This window comes from Fringilla coelebs (assembly GCF_963513975.1).
Source record: "Fringilla coelebs genome assembly, chromosome: 5".
NCBI classification, from domain to species: domain Eukaryota; kingdom Metazoa; phylum Chordata; class Aves; order Passeriformes; family Fringillidae; genus Fringilla; species Fringilla coelebs.
The window spans coordinates 32,274,223-32,289,330 of NC_140033.1; the positions used below are offsets into that span (position 1 = coordinate 32,274,223).

At 36.1% G+C, this 15,108-nt stretch overlaps 1 protein-coding gene across 3 annotated transcripts in view; it reads left to right on the forward strand.

Moving 5' to 3' along the window:
- The window catches only part of MON2 (MON2 homolog, regulator of endosome-to-Golgi trafficking), a 68,277-nt gene that overhangs the window by 18,248 nt on the left and 34,921 nt on the right, over window positions 1–15,108 (forward strand). For all 3 annotated transcript variants that reach the window (XM_084206936.1, XM_084206934.1, XM_084206935.1), the window contains exons 4-15: window positions 147–278; window positions 1,730–1,859; window positions 2,409–2,506; window positions 3,408–3,533; window positions 4,279–4,473; window positions 5,164–5,288; window positions 5,678–5,817; window positions 8,463–8,616; window positions 11,140–11,369; window positions 12,474–12,555; window positions 13,250–13,431; window positions 14,648–14,760. In XM_084206936.1, the coding sequence (XP_084063062.1) occupies window positions 147–278; window positions 1,730–1,859; window positions 2,409–2,506; window positions 3,408–3,533; window positions 4,279–4,473; window positions 5,164–5,288; window positions 5,678–5,817; window positions 8,463–8,616; window positions 11,140–11,369; window positions 12,474–12,555; window positions 13,250–13,431; window positions 14,648–14,760 (1,707 nt within the window). The remainder of the gene's footprint in view (window positions 1–146; window positions 279–1,729; window positions 1,860–2,408; window positions 2,507–3,407; window positions 3,534–4,278; window positions 4,474–5,163; window positions 5,289–5,677; window positions 5,818–8,462; window positions 8,617–11,139; window positions 11,370–12,473; window positions 12,556–13,249; window positions 13,432–14,647; window positions 14,761–15,108) is intronic.

Here is a 15,108-nt window from a genome sequence, read left to right on the forward strand (position 1 = left end):
TTATATTCTCAATTTAGTCCTATGGTATAGACAAAGAGGCACATTCAGTTGTGATATGCCTTTATGACAGTGATATTCTTACATATGTACACGATATACCAGTACATAAATATTGTAATAGGTGACAAAAAAATATTTCTTTCTAGGCGGCAGCCGGAAACATTATCAATATGCTTTGGCAATTGATGGAGAACAGTCTTGAAGAACTTAAATTGCTCCAGACAGTTCTTGTCCTTTTAACAACCAATACAGTTGTACATGATGAAGCACTGTCCAAGGTAAGAATTTGTTGGTGTCAGCTATTGAATTTGAAATATCCAAGAGGAAAGATGGGGAAATTTCACATATGAAGCACGTGAAAACAATCAACAGGGAGGGGACTTTCTTGATTCTGTTGTGTCCCTATTGTCTTTATGGCTAGACTCTAAAAACAGGATTTCTTTTGGCTTCCTTTTCCATGTGTTTTGTAATTCCTCCACAATAATGTGTTTTGGACTTCATAGGAACTTGAAATAAAAACGCTGAGCTAATGCCTGTCCTTCTCATGTGTTAAATTTGTTGTGTTTTTGAATTGGAATCAGAGTACATAGCATATAGTACACTCTCACTAACAGAGAAAAAGTTAAAAGAAGCTGTTTTCCACCCTGCCTTAAATCTCTTTTGAAAACAGTCCAGTTATTGCTCTTTTTTAATAACTTGGGTCGTAGTTTTAAACATGAAACATTTTAGATATTATGTTTCAACAAAAACAAAAAATAAGGCCCAGTCAATTTTAATTTAAATTGTAAGATGCTTCTCTTTGAAGAAGCAACATTGTTTACCATCCGTGAATTGTGAAACTCTGCTTTGTAAGTTTGTGTTCTAGATTACATTGTACAAGATTTGTTTCAGCTAGACATTTATTGCATTTTCATATTTCAGTCCAGTTGCTGTAAGATTTTAAACTAATGTGGCAATACCATCAGAGTGGAGTCCACAAATCATAGACATGAAAAAGAGGCAAAATAAAATTCTGAATCTTGTATGGCTCTTGTATGGCTCACAGCATGTAGTACTATGGCGGGGTGTGGTTGAGGTTCTTGAAAGTGCCAGGACACAGTGTATGGACAGAAGAACAAGAAACACAGGTTTTACTACATATACAGATGTTAATTTTCAAAATTCATTTTAAAACAGGTAAGTATTAAACTATGAGTTAGAGGTAATAACAAAATCCAGTGGGAAAAAGTATTCAGGTCATTGCCAGCACAATGACACATTGAAATGCACGTCTTAGGAATAATAGCAGTCAAGGCAACATGATTGTGAAAGTATTGTGATTCAGTGTGGGAGGGGAATGACATTTTAGCTTTGGAGTTGACTGACCTTTCTGTGATTAACCTTACAATCCTCATGTTCTTTTGACATAATATTCATACAAGTTGTTCTGTGTGATGATTACTGTGTAGTCTCTGTATGATGACTGCAATTTTATTAGTACAATGTAATGGGTTCAGTTAAATACCATGCTTTGATTGCCTTTGGGGAAGATTACTAAAGAGTTTTTTGGCTAGGGTAATCCATAAAATGTATTCTGGTGCTTCAAATTTAATTTTTTTTTTTTGACAACCTTTTGACAGACTGTAGCAGAAAGCATTCCTCAATCCATCAACCTTCTTGACTGTAAGCTAAAAGACGAAATATATTGTAGTAATGTGATGTTTTTTCTGTTTTTATTTTTTCCTTTCAGGCTATTGTACTTTGCTTTCGATTGCACTTCACAAAAGATAATATCACAAATAACACTGCAGCAGCTACAGTGAGGCAAGTGGTAACTGTTGTGTTTGAGAGAGTGGTTGCTGAAGATGAACGATACAAAGGTGGGCAACTGCTTACTCAGCTTGCTTTTATTTACCTGCTTTTTTGACACATATCAGATGTTTCTCTTTCAGATAACAAAGTAGTAACATTTCTATAGATGCTATAAAAATGTCACAGACATCATTAATTTTAAATGTGTTTTATACACTTATTTGTATTTAAAAGAGATTAAATCTTTCACTGATTTGTCAGTCCAATTCAGTGCAGCAATAAATAAAACCTAGATTTTTTTTTTTTTCAAGCTGTGAGAACTGGTCTTCAGGTTAGTACTGTAAAGGGATTTGAGGTGAGGGCATCATATGTAGTGCAGGTACCATAGATTACTGAGTGGGAAATATATGGCAGCAGTAGTTTTGAAGAGAGCATTGGAAAGCAGTGATTGGTATTGATGCTCTTTGGTAGTCAATCTTATGTTTGTTTCTATAGACATGATAAGTTGGAGAAAAATTACCTGGTCGTTCTCTTAGAATATTCCTGTAAGAACACTTAATGCGTACTTGGTTTTCCACAGCTCCTTTGTTCACAAAACTTTGGTTTTTTTTGCACAGATGCTGTTGACCCGCCAGCTGCAGTTCAAGGGAATAGTAATAGAAGATCTGTCAGTACACTGAAGCCATGTGCTAAGGATGCATATATGCTTTTTCAGGTAGTTGGGGAGCATGTATTTTTGTATTTGCAGTTAAGATTGGGTACCTCTACATCTCTTTAAAAAATTTCAGGAATAGGATGGAAAACAATTAATAGGTTGAGATAAGGTAGTTTACTAAAGCAAAAGCAAAAGTTTGCATGTGTACGAGCAAAGTGAATCAGCAAGGAATGTTCAGCTACTTCCTAGGAAGCAGAGCTTCAGAATGCATGGTGGCTGCTCCCAAAGGCAAACATTGTAACGAATGCCTCCCTTCCTCTCCCATTTCTTAGGTTCTATAACTGAGGTATGGAATATCTCTTTGGTTAATTTGGGATGGCAATTTTTGTGTCTTCTCACAGGATCTTGCTCAGCCCCTTGCTGGCAGTGGGGGGAAATCTTGAGTGACAGCGCTGAGGCTGTGCCATTGCTATTCAGATGTAGCCAAAGCAGTGGTGTGTTATCAGCACCTTTCAAGCTACCAGTTCGAAGCTCAGCACTGTAAGGGCTGCTGTGGGGAAAATTAACTCCCTCTCAGCCAGACCCAATACAGAGCAAAGTGCTGCAATTGTAGTTCAGTCCTGTTTCTTGTCCTTGGTATTCGACATTAAAGGCAAGTGTGTAATGAAAAGGAGTAGTTGATTTGTCGACCAATAAAAATCTTGACTTAGCAAAGTCACTGGTCTTGGGATATTTTTGAGGGTAGGAATGACCACATATGCTGCAAGGATACCAGCAAAGTTTGAAATGTCTTTTCTATGCTTTATAATTTATGTTTAAAAAGTACTTAAAGAAAAATCATGTTGAAATCAGAAAATTGCCCGCAGAAGAGGAGACTGTGTAGATTTCATTATGAACTCAGGAAACTTTCTTGGTATGGGACTGTACAGAGAATGTAATTGTTACTGTGTTTCTTTCTAAGGATCTTTGTCAGTTGGTTAATGCTGATGCTCCCTACTGGCTTGTGGGTATGACAGAAATGACGCGGACATTTGGCCTTGAACTTCTTGAGTCGGTCCTCAATGACTTTCCACAAGTGTTTTTACAAGTGAGTAGTTCTTGGACGGAAAACAGGAAGACTTTTACTCACGTAGGTAGTAAAATCTACACTTAATTAAATCCTCTTTAACAAGAATATTGTTTTCTTGAACACTTGTAGCTTTTACATATTGGAGGGGGGGGTTAGTGGAAAAACTCCCTGTGCTTTTTGAATGCTTTTCTTATTCCCAAACACTTCATTTATGCTTATGTTTTATGTATGTTTATATATTTTGTAGAGCTGCTTGTTTTACTCTGTTTCACTTTTGATTTTGCTGTTTATATCTCCTCTGAAAATGCATTTTCTTATCTTGCCTGATTTATGACAGCTCTCTAACTAAATTTGTGGAATTGTTATTTCTACAAAAACATTAACTTCACCCCACTTGTAAATTGCATCTATCTACTGCATATAAATGCACCATGATCTTGCAGTAATGTGTTTTAACAGTTGACAATTGGTAAATTAAAGAAATTTATCTATTTGTAAGTGATAGATTAGAAGCCTTTTTCAACCTGCAAAATACAAGAAGGGTGCATGGCATGAACCTGACCATTGTAATTTCATGGGTTTTGGTAGCTTTACATGGTGTCTGCAGTTCTGCCTTTTCTTTTCCTGATTGTAATTTATTCCAAGATTTGCCTGATTTCAGACTGCTTGATCATAACTACAAATGTAAATAAGATGCATAATCAGAGCTACTGGTAGCAATTAAGGCATATTTGCATATAAGTTTTTCTGTTTTCTTTTTCAGCATCAGGAATTCAGTTTTCTACTTAAAGAAAGGGTATGCCCTCTTGTTATAAAGCTCTTCTCCCCAAATATCAAATTCAGGCAAGGTTCCACCACCTCATCTTCCCCAGCACCAGTGGAAAAACCATACTTTCCCATCTGTATGCGTTTGCTGCGAGTAGTTTCTGTTTTGATTAAACAGTTTTACAGTTTGCTGGTAAGAATATGTTCAAATTTTCTTCATACAATTCTGTTTTTCTATGTGTATGCCAGTGCTGTGATCAGTAGTAGTATTGGTTAGTTCTTGGGAGCTGTTGATGTCTACTGAGGGAAGAAAAGGCTAAATACTCTTTTCCTCTTACGTTTATTCATGTTTACATTCTGAATGTACAGTTTTGTTAAACATGGACTTGTATGAACTTCATAGTAGATTAGCTGTTGTCTTTTCTCTATTTAACTACCTTTCAAGTTCTCGGAACCTTTTGATCTTCTTTTGTTTGCCTCACTTTAGATAATGATGATTACTGTGCCTTGTTAATTCTTTCTAAGGGGCTTTTGACTTGAGTTGCTAAAGCTGTTGACAGTATGTGGATAAAAACACATGTTCAGCTGTTCTCATGTCCTGAGTTTTGGGTATTAGCTAAAAAAGGTATTTTTCATTTGTCTACTGTAGCAAATGTATGACCTTTATTGCAATGTCTGTGAGGAATTTAACTCCTACAGTACAATTGCACATGTGATTTTAGCTTGTCAAAAATGTTATGTTTTTATACAATTCTGAGTAAATACTCATTCCAGAGATATTTTCAGATTCTGTACAAAACTTGCTGTGATGGAAGTGGTTTTTGAGAAAGTATTTTGTAGGAGGCTTTTTATTTTATTAATTATTATAAATTATATATTTTAGGTAACAGAATGTGAAATCTTTCTGTCATTGCTGGTTAAGTTTCTGGATGCAGACAAACCACAGTGGCTACGAGCTGTTGCAGTAGAATCTATTCACAGGCTTTGTGTGCAGCCTCAGCTATTAAGGTATTAAATATATTGGCTTTTGCATTTACAGAAAGTTTAAGATTTATTTTTATTATTTTTCCCTAATGGAAAATGCTTCCTAAAATATTGCAAATGTATAGAAACTTAAATGCAGTAAGCTCTTCATGATAATTTTGTGTAATGCATTGCATTACAATGCTTATTATTGAGGAAGGGCTGAATTATAGTTATTTGAATATGTCTGTGTTTTAGCAATGTCAAAGGAACATTTACCTAAAATTAAATATTATTGTTTCTCTAAATATTTGCTGTTAAAATGTGCTTTTAGTCTTCAGTTTGGAGTGTGTATGGAGGTGCAGTTGCTGTTAAAAATATTCTTTTAGTCACTGATTTGTCAAATACTTTCTGTGTTATAAAATACCTTCTAGGTCTTTTTGTCAGTCATATGATATGAAGCAACATTCCACTAAAGTTTTCCGTGATATTGTGAATGCACTGGGGTCCTTTATCCAGTCTCTATTTCTTGTACCAAGCACGGGGAACACATCAGCAACACCAAACCAAACTGGTAAATCTTTATTATCACTGTATTTTCCCATCATTTTCTTGTAACAATGAATTCTATTTTGGTTCAGCTCTGGTACAGCTCTGTACTTCTGTGTTTATTTTGGTGAGAAGCTATCTTGAGATGAACTAGTGTTCTCAACTCTGGTACAACAGGGGATTTTATCTTCCTTGGGGGGTATTATGGGGAAGGCATAGACCCCAGTCAGCAGACCAGTGCTTCTGCTTTGATTCCTGTTTCTGCAGTGACCAAGCTCCTTGTTTCACAGCTTTTCAGAGGGAGATTGCAAAGGAGTTATTTCTAATTTCTGACTATATAAAATGTGTCTGGTTTGTCTCCTTGTGCGGGGTTGTCGTTTATGGCAGCGCGCAATTTAAGCAGTAAGACGGTATGTGTTTGTGGGAGGCAATCGCTAATTCTTCTGGATGTGCCAGGCCAAAACTGGATTGAGGGAGCCAAGAGGTAGCATGAAAGATGTGTATTTTACAAATGATCTGTCTTTTCTGTAAGCTGTAATCATACACAAGTCGAAAAGACTTGATTGTCTTTTCTTGCAGTCAGGGTTTTGGCATTTTTTTAGGTATATTTGTGTTTTAATAAGAAGAAATTATTGTCCTGTTAATGCCTTTGCAGGTGTTTGTGTCCCAAATTAAGGCTCTCTACTTCTTCCTGTAGTTTTGGAAGCAGTCCTCACCAAAAAACAACATAAAAAAATTTCGTAAGGGTGTCTTTTGATATGCCTTCTTAAAAGAGATAAAAGGCAGATAAGTGTCATTATTGTTTATCATATCTACTATTAAATTAAGAAACATGAAGAAGTTTGGGTTTAGACTCATACCTTTCACTATTCACTCATAAAATTGGAATCCTGTGCTGGAGTTAGCAGTGATAGCATGAGAAAATTTATGTTACTGTCTATTGTTCAGTAGCTGTCTATATAGCAGCTGATAAAACATTTCTATTAGTATTATTTCTAGATTAGCTTAATTATCTTAAATCAGAAGAACGTTTTCACCATGTTACATGCACATATGGGAAGCCATTCTGTAATACTCATTCTGAAAACCTAAATTTTGCCTCAAGTGAAACAGCACTGCAGTGGGGTCATGCCTCTAGTGCTGTTGCTATTTCTCTGAATAATTATTTCAGTTTATTTTCTCTTTTCCTTTTCACTTCTTCTTTCTGTCTGAGTGCTACTCATGTCACTTTCTCGTTCATTTCTTTTTCTACCTTTTTTCCTCCTGTGGCCATATTTGACATGTGAAGAGCAGATCAATGCAATGTAATTCTGACACTGAGTCTTCTGGTTATAACAGCAGTCCTCTCATAGCAGGCTGTGTTTTGGAATCGTAGAATGGCTTTTGTTGGAAGAGACCTTCAAGGTGATCTAGTTCCAGCCCCCTGGCCATGGGCAGGGACACCTTCCAGCAGACTAGCTTGCTCAAAGCCTTATCCAACCTGGCTTTGGTCATTTACACTCCTTATACATTTGATTTTTGAGCTTCAGTCTTGCAACAGGCTACCTGTTTCATAGGAGTTGGAAGCTGCATCTGCTGAAGTTCTGTGTCACTTTTCTATACTGGGCAATGTTTACCACCCACTTTAATGAGTTAGATTAATAAAAAAATAGTTGCATATGTCTGACTACACAGTGGAGTGATAGAAAATGACACTGGTGTAACTGTGTTAGTGGCAGTGTTTGGTTAACCATGTGTTTAGCAGCATGATTTTTTTGCTTCAGTCTGTTAAGTGTTACTATGTTAAAGTGTATACATAAGCCTCTGTGTATTCAGATTGCCTAAGTTAGGAGTTTATTCCCTAAATTAGGAGTTTATTGCCTAAATTAGTAGCTTGCTCTCCCCATATTAAAAGCAAGCACACCAAAATGGCAATTACACTGTGAGTTGCTGTCCTGGGGACTCTGCTCACTCTCCCCATTGTCTCTTCAGTGAGAATATAAACTCACGGGACCTATTCTTAGTAAGTAGAGATGTCCTTCTCTATGGAGGAAGTGTATATATACAGACTTCCATGTTCTTTTAGCTGCTTTTTTTTTTTTGGCTTCCTCAGTTGGAACCAAAATTTGTCCCTTCCTAGCTGTTGGTTGGCACATTGTCGCCTCTTCCCTGATGGGGTTTCTTTTATTCTACCTTGTCATGGAACAGATTCAAATGTTGCCATTCTCTTTGATTTTCTTCTTGTGGTTTTTGCATTTCTGGAATCTTGGAAGTTTGTTACTGAAATAATTAAACCTTTTAGCTACTTAGTTCTTGATACAACTGTGTAAATAATCCTTAACTTTCAAGTTTCTATCTGACTCCTCACAAAAACATACATTGTTTCATCAAGACTGTGTAAGTTTGATTCATTCCAGAATGTTATTAATGTTTCTGTACCTTTCACAAAAACATTACATTCTGACTGGACATTAGGCAGTTGGCATCAATGAACTGCACAAAAGATTATGTTTTAGACAGCAGAGGGAGCTCAGAAATAGTTTTTTATGTTATTGTTGATTTTTGTTATTGAAGTAGGTGTCTTCAGATTAATCCTGGTGCCTCAAAAATTAAATGTAGAAAAAGGAAAAGGATGTTTGTTTGTCACAAATACAAGACTGGTTGATTTTATCACTTTGTTTTTGTGAACAGGAAGCAATGCATCAGGGAATACTGGCTCAGCACAAACGAACCCAGGAGTCCTTGGAATGGGTGGAGGTGCAACTGTATTACCTGCCTTTGAGTACAGAGGCACTTGGATACCCATCCTGAATGTAACAGTACAAGGCAGTGCTAAAGCTACATAGTGAGTACCTCTAGCTTTTTGAAAATGTATGTAACAAGTAGTTTTATTTTTGAATTTGATGGTGTAAGGATTTTTTTTACTAGTGAATATTGAGTTTTTTGTTTCAGTGGTGTTGAAGTCTTAGGAATTTTCTCTTTGTTGGTGCCAGGAGGTGTTCTGGTCTTTTTGCTGTTTTTTTTTCTGCATGCCCTGGATTTTAATTGGAATGTCCGCAATGGTTTTAGTATCAGTTGGATTTTGTTTTCCTACCATATTACCTGTATTAACTCTTCACTTTTAGGCCTCCCTGTAGTATAGAACAATTTTGGAAAATCTTTTGCTGCATTTGTAATGGCAAACATGAAGGACATTAAGCAAACAGGACATCAGTGGGAATGAAAAATAGCTTTCTCACACCAGCTTTACTGTATTCACCGTTTTTATTGAGCAGGATATTGTGGTAGATACTGGTCTACTTGTCATTTTAAAACAATATATTGACCTATATACCAAGGCTGGATTCTGAGTGCTCCTTAGAATGGCAAATTATTTTGTCATGACTTTGTACAATGGAGATGGTGTTCTCAGTTTAAAGCTGCAAATACTATGTTACTTTTTAAATAGTGCAATTTTTTTTCATGTCAGTCATGACCATTGAGGGGCAAGCGCTTCCAAACCTGAAGTTATTTGTGCCACCATAAAATTTTGTACCACCATACTAAAATTCAGTGAAATCTGCAAATAGCCTGGATCTCAATATTTTTAGAGTAGGAACTTGTTTATCTGCCTTTGAGATGCAGAAGAAAAAAAAATCATCCTCAGATTTCAATAGTTCATGTGTATGTGTTGACTTTTTATTCCAGCAGTGGACATCGATGTTGTTTTAGTTTACCTGCCTGTTCCCAGAGAATACAAATTTTTAATTTGGTCAGCTACTACAACTTCCACTTTTCTTCCTTTTCTTTTTTTCTTGCTATCTATTCTTAACTAGATCAAGAACCTTGCAGCCACCATCATAGTCTCCTGTTTTGCTCTAAACTTGCTTGTGTTTTACCTTTGGATACCTCAAGTGACTCTGTGATTTTCTCTGCATATTTTTTTTGCATTTTTTCTTTTGTATAAGATTACAGAGTTGTCACAAGCATTTCACAGCAGTTTTTTTCTCCTGTCTTGCACTTTTGTCTGTAGTCCCTGTATGTAAGGAGATGACTTGCTGTAATGTGTCACATTCTAGCACCAATTCTCTTCTGCTGCCATTAGATTTTCAAACAATGGCCATATCTCATACTTTTACACAAGTTTCTCCACAGACCACTGTGTCTTCTCTTTCCATTTACTTAAGGAACTAAATGTTTTTAAGAGAAATAGACAAACTATTCAAGACTTTTCACAACCATTGCTGTGTAACAATAACAACTCATATAATTTATTCAGTAGTTAGCATTTTCTATCTTCAAAAGTAAAAGGATGTGACCTCTACCTTATAAATATATTGTAACTACAAAACCCATTAATAATTTTATTTAGACCTGTATATATATTCACACTTACTTGTATATAGAGAATGAAATGCTGGCCATTTGAGTTTGCCTGTTCCTGCTCCCCCAGATATCTGAGGCAGCTATCTTCAGGAAGTTAGAAGTAATAACTGAAGTGTGGCATGTTTGGGAGAAGGAAAAATCTTTGTGCAGGCAGGAGTGGTGACACTAGAGTATAAAAGTATCTTTGGTATATTTTAGGTGGAATACATAGCTTTTTAAAAAGTAGTGTGTAGAGTAAAAAATGATGAAATAATGATTGTTGGGGTAGCAGGTAGTTTTTGTAACAGACTATCTTTACTTGTATAGATACTGCTGTGTCAGCTACAATTTCTTTTGGATTTGTAACTCAGCAGTTCTTTATGTGCTTTAAAGAAAAAGGTGGAGAAAAGTGGCAATAAGAGTGCTGTTCAGCACGGTGATGTTTTAATTGCATGCTTTTCAACAGTGAATCATGTAGACATATCCTCTTTGTACAAAGAACTTCATTGTTTACCTGTGCATGTAGGTGATGAGTATTTGGCCATGTAATACCTAGCTATGGACAGGCTTTTCTAGTCACATGGACTCAAAGATAATGATAATAGGATGTCTGATTTGTCCTCAAATTGTTATAACTTTGTTCACACTGTCATGATTTCCTGATTGTATTTCCTCTGTTTTTCCTAGCTACTTCTATTCTTCTGAATAAGTTCTGTTGCAGGCTTTAAGTAAAATAATAATACAAGTAGAATTATTCATGATGCTTGCTTATATGTGTTAGTGTATTTTTAGAAATATTTTTGCAGATCTGTACTCAGGGTTGGTACCCTTTTGGTTGCTGTCTTATTTAGTCAGTTATTTACTCTTTTACTTAATGACTTAAAGGTTTTTTTCTTGAGTTGCAATAAATCTTGAAGGATTTGGGGCCTGTTTGTACTTAGCATTCATTTGGAATCTTGTTTTTTATTATTGTTTTTAAAAACAGTGATATTGCTACACACTTGTCATGTTTTCAATTTTTTAGTTTGGAGATGCTGGACAAAGTTGAGCCACCTACAATTCCTGAGGGCTATGCGATGTCAGTGGCATTTCACTGTTTGCTGGATCTTGTTCGTGGTATCACTACCATGATCGAAGGAGAGCTGGGAGAGGCAGAAACTGTCATTCAAACCACAACAGAGGCAACTCCATTACCAGCACAGTCTTCAGAGCAAGATTTGCAGTCTGTTTCTGATCAATCAGAGAAGGAACTAGGTATTTGAAAATGCAAGCACTATCTGAAATACTACAGTTTTACAAAAAGCAGATTTTAAAATTTCATGCTTTTTGCTTAAATTTATTGTTTCTTATTTATATATAAAAACTTTCAATGAAGTGTGTTTTTTTTTTTTTAATTTTTAACGGAACAGCAATTCCATTTAAAAAAATACTTGACTTAGTGTTAAGCCAAAAGCAGAACACCAAGATCTAACATCACAAGAGACAACCTCACTGACAGAAATGGAGTTATGACCATGTTAAAATAAAAATATATTTCTAGTAACGAGATAAAAGGAATGTTTTAATGGAGAAATTTTTAGTAAGAATGCAGTATATAGAGAAGGACTTCTTTAAAAGCAAAACTACTGTGAAGTGAGGGTTGTCTTTGTGGAAGATATGATGAGTCTGTACAGGGGGGTCTGTATGTACAGGAAGACTTGTGTTTGAGCAGTGAGTTTGTCTCGTGCCCCAGGAAGCCAAGGCAGTAGAGCTGAAGTTTGAGCCCAGGCACCGGGGGTGCCGACAGGAGGGGGGGAAGCAGAGAGCTTTGTCCGGGCACAGCCTCGGGAGCGGGGCGCTCTCCGTGGTGCTGAGGGGGAGAGAGGGAGGTGTCCAAATGGGCTGGGCAGCTGCCCACTTGCTAGGCCAGTATCTTTTCCCCTATTAAATGAAAGAAACAAAAAAATTATGGAAAATTACAGATACCACGGGAGAGTATTTTTACTTCACTGCAAAATTTCAGTGAGTTTTTTATCCCATATTTTTGCACTTCTGAATGTTTATTTTTTATAGGCAAAGATCAAAAATGGTTATATATACCATGGTAAGTTGGATTTTGGTTTGGGTTTTTTATGCTATTTAGAAAAAGTGTTGCCTGGTGATTTTTTTTACCTCATAAATGTTACTTTAAATGCAAGCTGTTTAAATAGTACTGGCGTAAGTGTGTTTCTGTATGCACATGTATCTGGCTGTGTAAACATGCATACAAAAACACACTTCAAAAATGCCATAGTAAGCATTTTGTTTGTGGTACAATTGAAAGTTATTAAGAGAACCACTGTGTTTCTGCTATAAAAATGTTTATATTTTTCTTTTAAGTTAGCAGAGCTGTCTGGGAAGAAATGGTGAATGCTTGTTGGTGTGGTCTTCTGGCTGCTCTATCCCTTCTACTTGATGCAAGGTATCTGGTCTTTCATTTCTCTTGATTTTTCTAAGTTGATATTCCAAGCTATATTTTGAACTGACTTTTGATACTAGTCAAATTGACAGTTGTGAGCATAAGTGCTGCTCATGGTATCTGAGCAGTCAGGTTTGTGGCTTAGACTGAGTGAGTAAGTGACAAAGAAGTCTTCAGAAGTCCAACATCAATCTTTAATGTATTTCAATACAGAACAATTAACTGCATTTTCAAAGGGTTGCATTTAAACTATTGAAATTATCTTTATTTCTTTTTACTTTGCTTGCATGTTTCAACATATTGAAGTGATTCCAGGTCCTGATTACTGCAAGTAAGAGACTAAGTAATGTCTTGGTACTTGTTAGTACTATCTAATCTTTAAAGTGGAAAAGCTTTTTACTAGGAAATGACTGTTGTAAATTAATTGACTCCTTCAAAGAGCCTTTTGTAATCAAACACCATTTTCTGAAATTAGTTTAAAATATCTTCTCTTTGTTTCATTACCAAGTCACTGAGGAGTAAAGTTCAATTTTGTAGGAAGTGGTTCCGAAGAATTTTGTTGATTGGTTATGCTTATTCTTCAATATTTGTACTGTTAATAGGTTTAAAGTATATGTTCTTATGGCTTTCAGTTTTAGTTAGCTGCCTGCTTCTGTGCTCTGTATTAATTCTTGCTGGACAATGTGTACTCTTTCAGCACTGATGAAGCTGCCACTGAAAATATTCTAAAAGCAGAATTGACCATGGCTGCACTTTGTGGAAGACTGGGTCTTGTAACATCAAGAGATGCCTTTATCACTGCCATTTGCAAAGGATCCTTGCCTCCTCACTATGCCCTTACTGTATTAAACAGCACAACTGCAGCTCTGTCCAGCAAATGTAAATATATACATTTTTCTTAGTTCTGTTTCTTCATATTGTCCTCTAAACCCAATTTTTTGGGATGTGATTCCAAAGACATGCAGCTGTAATATTTGGCTATATTAAAGTAAGTTAGAATTGTCAGACAGCAACTAGATCACCTGCTTTCCAGAACTGGTTAGTGTTGCAGCATTTGCTCACTAACCTAAAATTTCCTGAAAGATTCACATATGTCAGAAGTTCAAATTCTGAGATCTATCTACTCTTGTAAAGATCTGCTAGGATATGTAATTAAGGCATTCAAAATCTGAAAAGGTCTCTGGGCAACTTGGATTCTAAAGCTTTGGCTAGAACATCCTGCGTTTGTCATGTACTACAGTCTTATCTACAATTGTCTTGTGATGATAATACTTATGCATAAGTGGAAGATCTAAGTTTTGGGCACTCTGCAGCCTACAAAAAGCTGAATTGTTGTGTCCCATATCTTGAGAGAATGTTGAAATTCATAATATATGCTGGTTTAGGATTTACTCCGTTTCTAACTTTGAACCACTTACTAAGAAAATCAACTACCTGAAAAATATACAGATGCATCTAACATTAGAGCTCTTAATATAAAACAAAAATATTTTACTCTAGGAACAAGGACCAGCACCTTTGCTTCAGTCCAGTGTACCAGCTAAGTGTATTGTAAGTCTGTTAAGAAGTACATCTGACTGAACTACACAGATATCTATAAAAAAAAGCAAGGAACCTCATTTATTTTGCATAGGTTGCTCTTCTTTTTACAATTGAGTTATAAAATTAATTGGTGTCCTGGAGTCCCATATTGGAAAAATATCATGATACAGCATCGATGACACCGTCATTTTCTGAGTGCACTGGTACAATGGTAGCACACATTTCCACACAATTACTATCAAAACCTGAGTTGAGACAGTCTAATGCTCGTATCTCAAGCATAAATATTTCAATCTTGCCATAAAATATATAAATCTATCACAAGCAATGTCTAATGGTTAGAAACAGGGAGTAATTGCAAGATCTTTAGCTCCCTAGGGCAATGACACCGTAATCTAAATATAACCAAAGGTCTCAAAGTGAGGCATGTTAAAGCTAACACTGTAAAAAAATTTTTGTGGAGTCTGTTTGCCAGAAGGTACTTCTTACTACAAGTAAATGCTGGATTTTAAATTAAGGGGTTTTTTTCCTTCTCTTTTCAATTTTCTTCCAGCATATTCCATTCAGGGACAGAATGTTCAAATGATTAGTCCCTCAAGTGAGTCTCACCAGCAAGTTGTAGCAGTAGGGCAACCCTTAGCTCTTCAGCCACAGGGAACAGTTATGGTAAGTACAACTTGTAAGTGATCTTACTTTGCTTAACTACTTCTTCCTGCATCTCAGTGTGTCTCAAAACCAGGCTACAGATGCACAGCATTCTTGCAAATAATGGTGAGCTGATCTATTATCCTAAGGCTTTGATTTGGAACAGCCCTGGACAGTCAAGTTATCTAATTGCAAAGAATTCTTATTCTTTTTTTTTTCTGACTTGTAGCTCAGAAGTTCTTATCCATTCCATATAGAAAACTCTAAATCTCAGCCATGTTATGTGCCTGTGTGTGAAGGTTCATTTAAGATAGACTGATTTTTGTGGAGATGATGCAATTAAGCTGGAGTACTTGAACTTGTGTCTGT